General features: G+C 45.9%; 1 protein-coding gene across 1 annotated transcript; it reads right to left on the bottom strand.

Moving 5' to 3' along the window:
- Positions 1-41: 41 nt before the first annotated feature.
- On the bottom strand, positions 42-9,607 carry mcm2 (minichromosome maintenance complex component 2). The gene is made up of 20 exons (XM_041954033.1): positions 9,533-9,607; positions 8,143-8,336; positions 7,876-8,048; positions 7,054-7,184; positions 6,806-6,944; positions 6,606-6,703; positions 6,065-6,186; positions 5,172-5,379; positions 4,900-5,034; positions 4,426-4,617; positions 4,014-4,107; positions 3,853-3,931; positions 3,497-3,668; positions 3,246-3,372; positions 2,657-2,769; positions 2,079-2,243; positions 1,829-1,903; positions 1,428-1,610; positions 1,165-1,320; positions 42-957 (listed from the first exon to the last, which is right to left on the bottom strand). The coding sequence occupies exons 1-20, from the start codon at positions 9,536-9,538 to the stop codon at positions 847-849; spliced, it is 2,673 nt and encodes an 890-aa protein (XP_041809967.1). The 5' UTR covers positions 9,539-9,607; the 3' UTR covers positions 42-846.

Genomic DNA, 9,607 nt, shown 5'->3' with positions numbered 1-9,607 from the left:
TGAGATCTGGGTCTGGACAAAACTCCCTGTGGACAAAATGACATGTTTAACAATCACAAGTTTAATATCAAAACACACCTACAATCCAACATCAAGTGAATTCCAACAGTAGAAGCATCAAACATTGGTTTATTTCAACCTCTTTAAGCTCTCTGAGGCTTTAGTTCCAGCTACAGTCACCTCGCATGTGAACACAGAAAAGCTTGAAATGCAAAAATCTAGAGTCAGTGAGTAAAATGTCCTCCATCTGAACAGCTGGTAACAGGAATCACAGGCGAGTGTAAGTGGAACAATAAATCCTGTTTCTCAACAACACGGACATAAACATGTACATTTATTTACAATCAGCCCCACCTGAGTGCGGCTACACAGACGAACACAGCAGGAAGAACAGGGTGGAGTGAACCCCGGTTAGATTCGGTGGTGATGCAGCGTAACGAGAGGTACGAACATGCACATCTGTTCCTTCCAGTCACCCGGTAGAAACACTCTGATCAGAGGCCACTTCACCACTTTGTGAAGGGTCTTCCTCATGCACATCCACCTCTTCCTCACTGCTACTTCTTCCAACATTTAAAGCTCCAACAGGAACATTTCTGTGGAGTTTTACTGCTGTTTCCCCACTCAGACCACCTTCAACTGCCTCCCTTCTCCAACAATTTCATACATGTGGAACAAAAAGTCCTTCCAGGCATCAGTTCAGACCTAAAGGCAGCTACGTCTCACCCCGGAGTCCAACATGATGGAAACCCATACGTTTCGCCCCCAGTGACCCATCTTGGGCTTTGAAAAAGAGTTAATGAAGCACTTTTACAGGCAGGAGGAGGAGGAATGGTGGTCAGGTTCTTAGAACTGCTGCAGGATCAGTTTCTTCTTCCCGTCGTGGCTGAACTTGTTCGAGTGGAAGAGGTCGCTGTCGTAAAAGGCCACCAGGTTGTGGATGTTGATCTGTCTCGCCTGGAGGAGGAGCAGGATGAGGGAGGAGATGGACAAAAGGAGGTGATTAGAGCTTGCATTCATTTCTCGGGGGACAGCAGAGGTGGGACAAAATCTTAGAGACGCGTAGCACGTGACATTTAGCATATTAGCACAATGAGATGAGCTTGTCAGCAATATCACGTTAGCATTTAGCTTGTTGATGCTTCATCTTCCAGCAGCTGTTACCTTGTCCTGCAGGTCTTTCTCTGGTATCTCGATGGTGTCGTTCTGGACTCCGTATCGGTTCCTCTGGTACGTGACCTGCTCAGACACCAGCTGCTTCAGGATGAAGAGCAGCAGCTCGTTGTTGTCCCTGCGGAAGGCCAGGTAGCGAGCGAACGTCTGGACGGAAACACAGACAACACAAGCATGAAACCAGGAAGCATCGGGGACCGTCGAACTTCACTCTGATGGTGTTTAAACAGAGAACCCCGCAGGCAGTCACACACCTTCCTCATGCTCCTCATGACGCTAAACTTCTGTGTGTCGATGAAGCTCTCCAGCATGACCCTGATGGCCATGTTGACGTCGTCCTCCAGCACGTAGTCCCTCAGGTGCATCTTGGCGTGAGCCTCCGCCATGCGGATCATGGACTCGATGTGACGAACTGTGATGGGGATGCTGCCTGTGGCCTGTGACCAAAGCAACATGGCTGGTTTTTCATTTGAGCCCAAACTACCTTTGAAAGCAGCAGCAAACCACCTTTCACACTATAGCTGCCTTAACTAGGTCATGAATGCTATAATTTAACTTGTCATTTCACCTACATGTATTTTGTAGAATTATCTGCCAGTGATACGTCCTGGAGATTTCTAAACAAGTGTCAGTAAAAGGTTTTGGGGGGGCTCACCATCGACTCTTTGCGGAGGTCACTGTAGATGCGAGCCACCTTGTCCTGGTCCATCTGGTTCAGTTTGGGATGAATCTGCAGGCACAAGAAATTAATTAATACATTTACAGCAAAACAGTAGAAAACCTGAGTGGTGACCTTGTTTTTCCGCATTCTGTTGAACCAAACACATGCAGAACTTTTCTTCCCATCACTGTGAAGTGATCTGTTGCCTCTAAATGTCTTCTTTGGTCTGTTCGTAGGTTCGTACCCGCTCCTTGGCGTAAATGATGTACTTCCTCATGAGGTCCTGGGGAATCGGCGGCACATCAGACGTGTTGGGCAGAACCACTTCCTCTAAGGCCACGCCTCCTTCTCTGTTGCCAGGGTGATGCTTGATGTGCGAGCCAACCACGAAGCGTGCCAGCATCTCATCCTGGTTGGAAGAAGAGCCAATCACAAGCCAGAGCGGGGAGCAGTGAGCGGTTGATGCCAGACTGAATTCAGATTTTTAATTCACACTAAAGTCTCTCACAGCTTATTGAGCTGCGTCTGTGTGGCGTTTAAGGACTTCTGCAAACACATCAGGGATTCAGATGTTTTACTACAGAGCAAAATACTGTTTTACACTGAACAGATCTGGCAGTAAAGGTGACAAGAGTCATATTGATTAGCAAACTTTATCACCAAATCATGCTAAAGCCTGATTCCCAATCATCCGGAGTCACAGTCACACACAGAAAAAACACATTTTTATTAGGCATCAAATGGAAGGGCAGCAGACGTCATTCAACATAGCTCAAAGTAAAAGATAGACAGGTACGTAGATTTGTGTGTGTGTGTGTGTACCTGCACAGGGTCGACGGTGTCTCGGACAACACACAGCACATCAAAACGGGACACGATGGGCTCCGTCAGGTCCACGTTCTCAGCGAAGGTCAGGGAGGGGTCGTACCTGCCGCCTGCGAGGGAACAAGCAATGCTTTATTAATTAATGCCTGATTTCTGGGGGTGTTAAGAGTCCGGGTCAAGTTATTTAGATTGTAATTCATCTACATAAACAACATCTTCCTTCATCAATAAGCAGGAATTAGGAGTTTGTTGCAGGAAAGCTCTTAATAATTAGTTAATGGCCTTGTAGTTGTAGAATGTGGTCGTGCAGAATAAGGCACTAATAAGTGCTTCATAATGACTAATAAAAGAGTTGACATGCTATTAACATGCAGGCTAATTAACAACTAGTTAATGGTGAATATGTGTATATGACGCTTGTGAACACGTTATAGTGAATGTGCAGCCTTTAGGCATTAAGCTGTTCAACCAGATGTCAGAGCTTCGTAGCTGGACTTGAATGCACCACGCGGGCCTTTTCAACTCTGTCTAAAGCAGTGATAAAATATTCAGCCTGGTTTCAAACAGGCTGATGTTGTTTTCGTACCAATGGGGTTAGAGGCAGCGATGACGGTGCATCTGGCCTGCAGCGAGGTGACGATGCCGGCTTTGGAGATGGAGATACTCTGCTGCTCCATGGCCTCGTGGATACTCGTCCTGTCTGCGTCATTCATCTGGAGGAAACGGTGAAGTTACATGTTTATTATGACAGAAAAGGGCCGTCTGACCACAGAAACCATTCAGAAGTGGGACGGTAAAGAGTCTTTTTTTTTTACATCCAGTCGTGTCTCTGCTCACCTTGTCGAACTCATCGATCAGACAGACTCCGCGGTCGGCCAGCACCAGCGCTCCGGCCTCCAGCGTCCACTCGCGGCTGACCGGGTGTCTCTGGACGTAAGCGGTCAGACCGACGGCAGAGGCCCCCTGACCCGTGGTGAACACGGCACGACTCGCCACCTTCTCCACGTACCTGCAGAGAAAAATCCAACAGCAGTCCAGTTTCAGAGGCGTTCTATTCAAATATTCTTCATCACTTTCAGATTTGGTTTGGAGTCCTGGTTTATTGTGTTACATGCTTTTCTAATTCTAACTCGTGTCTACAGTGTTTCCAGCTCTTGATCTTTGGACTTTTTCGTGCATTAGGTGATCCGTACTTGAGGAACTGGGACTTGGCGGTTCCCGGGTCTCCACACAGCAGCACGTTGATGTCTCCACGCACCTTGTGTTTCCCACCTGGAGACAGAGCAAAGAGCTGCTGAGTAACAGAACGAGCGTGAGGGCGCACACACTTCAGGCTGGAGGCCGGCTCGCCTACCGGGATTTTTGGGCTCTCCTCCGAACAGCGACAGGGCCAGGGCTCTCTTGATGTCCTCGTGACCGTAGATGGACGGCGCCATGCTGGCAAAGATCTGCCGACACGACAGAAAGCGAGTTAGCAAACATCTGCGATTATAAGACTGAACACAAAGCAGCTGTTTGGATCAGTGGGGATAACTTACCACCAATCATATGTTTCTTATTCATTTAATTAAGGTCATTATGGATCAGATATAGATTTCATTCAGCTATATATCTTATACATGTATACACTTGATGAAGTCGACCTGGTATCTATGGCAACACCTGCAGTTTCAATGTTTCTCGCCTGTTTGACCATCTGAAATAAAACTTCAGAGGCGCACTAATGTTGCTAATGTCAGCGCCGAGACTCGCGGGCGTTTCCTCACCCTCTCTCCGATGCGTTCGTCCTTGGACAGGGTGACGATGGCCTTGACGTCTTCGTCGGTCAGCTCGGCCACGGCGACGCCCTCGTCTCTGCGGGTGATGTGGTTGGCCAGGATCACCGTGGCGAACACTGGGAAGCCGTTCGACACGTTCAGGGAGCCGTCGTAGTTGTTGTGGTAGATGCCCGTCAGTTCCTGAGAGGGGAAAAAAAACATCATGTAAGTGTTGCCTTCTTTTTTCACTCAGTACGTTAACCTCAAATTCAGAATATTGTTATACTCAGAATAGTAGAGGAAAATTAAGTGTGCATATAAACGCTGTGGTGAAGAATTAAACACCTGGTTATCACTTTCTTTTTTGCATGCGAGTGTAGTTGTTTTAAAAACGGACGTGTGGCCGCTGTGCAGCACGTCTCAAATGTTTTTTCATGTTTTCAAGGACAAACATGTTTTATCTGTGTTTTTAAGTCCACTCACGATCTCGTCTCCAGGCTTGCAGCCGTCCACCAGGTCGGCCAGCAGGATGGCGTCTTTAGAGCGCGGGAGGCGGCCTGCGGCGACCTTACCGGGGCTTTCCTGGATGGTGATTCGCTGGTAGTTCTGGTACACAGTCTGCGGGAGGGAGACGATTGGTTACGCCACGGAGACAAAGAGACGATTGGTTGAGAAAGAAGAGAACTGATGAACCTTTTATTTAAAAAAAAAAAAAAAAAAAACTGAAAGAATGCAAACCAGCTTTCCCAGCTCACCTCCTCCATGTTGATCTCGAAGGGGCCCTGCGACTGACACTCAGGACAGGAGCCCGGCTTCACCTCCTGGTTCTGGGACTGGAAGAAGGGTCCCAGCACGAAGTTACACTTGTTACAGTTGTACTTGACCATGCCGAGCTGAGGGAGGACGCCGGTGCAGCTGCTCACCACGCCGCTGGTCCGGATCAGCTGGTTCAGGTGGAGCTGCCTGAGGAGGAGAGAAGAAGAAAGTTTGTAAAGAGCAGAAAGCTGCAGACAAAGCTGAGGCTATTTGACTCGTCAACTAATTATATGAATCTTCAGTTTAAGCAATAAGTTAAGTCCTTCTCGTGTTTATTGCTTTCTGCAGAACACTGTTTGTGGACCTTGACTAAACATGCATTATTTACTACTCCATCTGCTCATATTGATCCAGATGTCTGCACTGATTCATGCAGTGTTTGTGTATACAGTTTGTAGGGAGTCAGCTTTATTTATATAACCCACAAAATACACATTTATAATTATTAGATTTCACAATCTGTAGAACATGTGACACCATCAATCATTAGATCCTTTAAAAAAATCTGCAGGAAAATATACAGAAACCGTGTGGTGCGTTCAAGTCATATCAGAGTTATTGTAATTATGAGTCTCTGCCACAGTCAACATCCAATCACATCAGGGATAAAACTACAACGCCTTGCATCAGCCAAACTGCACATTTCAAAGCAATTAAATCTAAATTTAACGAAATATTGTTAGAAAATAATACTGAGCATCGCCAATGCTCCCACAGCCAACTCTGCACAGCATCTTTCATGTCTCTACCATCCATCCCACGTGACGTGAATGCAGCTTCAGCAAGGATCCCGCTTCCAGGACTGATGCTAAAAAAATAAATAAACTATTACCTGAGTGAGCGGATCTCCTCGACCAACGGCAGGTTGCTGATGCGGACGTGGATCTCGTGGGCAATGCGATCGTATTTCGGATACATGGCTAGCACCACTTCCTTAGCCGCTTCATCAAAAACCTGACAGAACACACGCGGGTTGGTTTCAGGGGTCGATTTCAGTCACTTACACACCTGCTGATCAGTTCAGACTGAAGAAAATAAAATGATCTGGTGTTGTTCATTATTTCTGGTCTGTTTCATGTTCACACTGACGTTTTACAAACAGACCAAGGGGAGTAAACAGGACCTCTTCTTATGGAAGTGGACTCCAGTTGTTTAGGCCACACCAGAGTTTCACTGACAGCTTTCATTCAAGCCAAAACAAACCGAGCCAAAGACGTGAATGTACCAGACTGTGTGTGAACGGCACCAGAAAGGTTTGGTGTGAAGATGGAGGCTCTCACAGGTCAGAACAAATCACATTTTAATAATAATATATAATATATAATCCTCTTCATCGGGATAGTTTGTCTGAATAAATAAATACAAACACTCACCTTCAACATCTCAGTCGGAGCCTCTGGAAGGAAGTAGGCCAACACATGCTCTCTGGCTGCGAGGTCTTCATAGTTCACCACCAGACTCTCCTTATTCTCTGGAGTGACACAAGTTCATTCACTTAAAACCAGAACCATCAGTTTTACTGTCGTAACGCATTTAAATGTTCTCTGCAGGACGAGTCGGTAAGCTGAGCTACCTTTGCACATGTCGCTGATCTTCTCCTTGAAGACGTTGTGACCGTTTTCGTCCACGTGGGTCCGCAGGAAGTTCTTGAAGCGGTTGTAGATCTCCAGCCGGGGAGCCACCATGGACACCCACTCCCTCACAGTGTGGCCCTGCAGAGCGGGAAGTACAGTCAGACCCACAGCTGGAAAAGCACCAGTCCGACAGGAAAAGCTGCAACACATCGTTTTACTTTCATAACTGTGGCAGCAGTATTACAACCTTCATGTCCTCTAAGTTCTCAATGCTCTCGATCATTTCCTCTTCCTCTCCGTCTGCAACGCCCTCTGCTGCCCGCTCAGCCAGTCGCCTCCGCCGAGCCGCCGGGCGCTCGTCGTCCTCGTCTTCACTGTCTGGATAATAAAAATAAATACAATTAAATGAAAATTACTCACTCAGACCCTAAAACCCTAATCAAAGCCTCACCCTTTCTTATAAAAGAAGAAAAAATGAGTTCTTGATACATGTTAGAAGATAGATGCTGTGGGCAAAATAAAATGAAATAATGTCAACAAAAATATCGAGTATCAATTCATATTCAGGGGTTCTGAAGCTCCTGTTTTTATTATTTGTCTTACTTCTATTTGGGGAATAATTATGGTCTGAGTTTTGGAACTAAAGGTCCCATGATGCTTTGGGGGATGTAAACAGGAAGTGTGATGTTTCCATGGAGTTAGCAGTGGGCTACAAGCTAAGCCCTGTCTTTAGCCTAGATTTGCTTACATTTTGGCAAACTGGCACCATTAAAAACCAGAGTTTAAACCTGAGTCAAACTCCTTGTATGCGCACACATACTTGGCCACAAAAGCAAAATCTGAAGTATGACGAATCTGCTATTAATAGCTCCTGTTAGCAGTGCCCACGTTGATACACAGACAGCTGTCACTGGATTACTTTGAAATGGAAGTAAACTTAAAAATGTGATGATTCTAAGGCAAGTTCTGCAGTTCTGAGGTCTGTGTGTTTCTATGATTACTAAGCAGATTTAGATTTAGATTCAAATTTGCCTCTGTGTTGATAAACAGGCCAAACTACACTCCTCACCGTAGAGCAGTCCTCTCCTCAGCCGGCCGCTGATGCCCTGCTCCCTGTCTCGCCTCCTCATGGCCTCCTCGGCGCGGGCCCGGGCTCCAGGCGACAGCTCCGGCAGGGACTCGTCATCCAGGTCCAAACCCTCTGCCTCGTAATGATCCAAGACCTCGTTCTCATAGTAATCCCTGAGCAGAGATGGAAGAGAAACAGCCTCGCAATCAGGTCAGCACAAAGTAAACCTGCGTTTGAAATTCAGAACAAATCCATCCTCGCTCTCACCTCTCCATCCCGTCCCCGATCAGATCCTCTCCATCTCCGTCTTCCTCCTCCTCTCCGGGCAGCTGACCCTCCCCCAGCAGCCCCTCCGACTCATCCTCAAAGGGCGGCAGGTCTCGCCCAGGGCTGGAAGTCAGGTCTCCCCTCCTGGAGGCTCGGCTGGGGCTGGTGGCCATGTGGTACGACTCGGAGGAATCCTGTCGATGACAAATTCAAAGCAGACAAATAACTCTGACGACTCTTATTTCAATACAAATACATGACTTTTATCTACCTGATTATCTACCTGACTTGCAGTGCTAATGTACAGCATCGTTTTGAAGTAGTTGTACTTTGTGTATTTCCAGTTGACACAAATATAAATATAAATATTGTATTTCTAAATATGTAGATTGACATATATAAGGATCATCTGCATAATTAGCTTTTCCTTTCGATAACTTACGTAAACATCCGTATTATAAAGAACACCTGCAGTACTTGTAACAGTGCATTTTTATATTATATTTATTCATAACAGTCTTTTTAGTATGTACAATAAAACCACAAAATGTGCACTCATTTCGCCTTAACAGTTTGTGTTGTTTGTCTGGCATATTTCCCTTTTTTTAAAACTTGTTTTATGGATGATGGGTCTGCTTTGTTGCATCTCCTTTTTCCAGGCTGCAAACCAAATTCCCCACATGAGGCAATACAACCTGAACTGGATTATTACACTAACTTAAGCAAAGGATGAATTTGTCGTCTATGCGTCTTATAATGCATCAACAATCGTCTCCTAAAACTGTGTCCAACCTCTGTGTGTCTTCTGCGCTGTTTAACTGCTGTTAATATGACAATAGATGACAAATGTTGTAGCCATGAGAACAATGTGCCATAATTAAGATCATAATGAAGACGCAGGAAACATTACTGGCAGCTGGCGGCCATGTGGTTAAAATGAAGCGCTTTGAAATAACAACATTACAGGAAGGAGAATCAGGAGAAAGAGGTTTGTAGTTGTTTTATCTTTTATTCTCGCTAGCATAGTGTAATCCATTTCATCTACAGCTAGCGAGTAACAAAGAGCTCAGCAGCCACATGGCGAGTCTGCTTTCTACAACAAGAGGACAAGGACAGCAACAATAACAGAGCACTGGTCATGTTAGCAAAGGCGAGATTAAAGTAGTTTCCAGTTGAGCGCAGGTTTAACTTTAAAAGCATTTTAATTCCGTCGTCTGATCGAGGCTCTGTCACTGTCACCGCTGTGATTCAGCGCAAATGTCAAACTAAAAACAGCCGGAAAATCAAACTACAAACAAACAATCGGCTGAATTTAACTTCTTACTCCTCCAGCAAACGCATGAAAGCACACAATGAGATATTTAGTCCACTTTTCAGAGTTTTAACTCACCGCCATTGTTCCGTGTCTGTTCTTCTCTGCCTCTTGTAAAGAAACTTCTTCTTCCTGTCGCGAGTCGCTTTTCGC

This window comes from Chelmon rostratus, chromosome 2 (genome assembly GCF_017976325.1).
Source record: "Chelmon rostratus isolate fCheRos1 chromosome 2, fCheRos1.pri, whole genome shotgun sequence".
Taxonomy (NCBI): Eukaryota; Metazoa; Chordata; class Actinopteri; order Chaetodontiformes; family Chaetodontidae; genus Chelmon; species Chelmon rostratus.
Note: the sequence above shows the minus strand (reverse complement) of the source record. Positions and strands in the feature narration are given on the sequence as shown.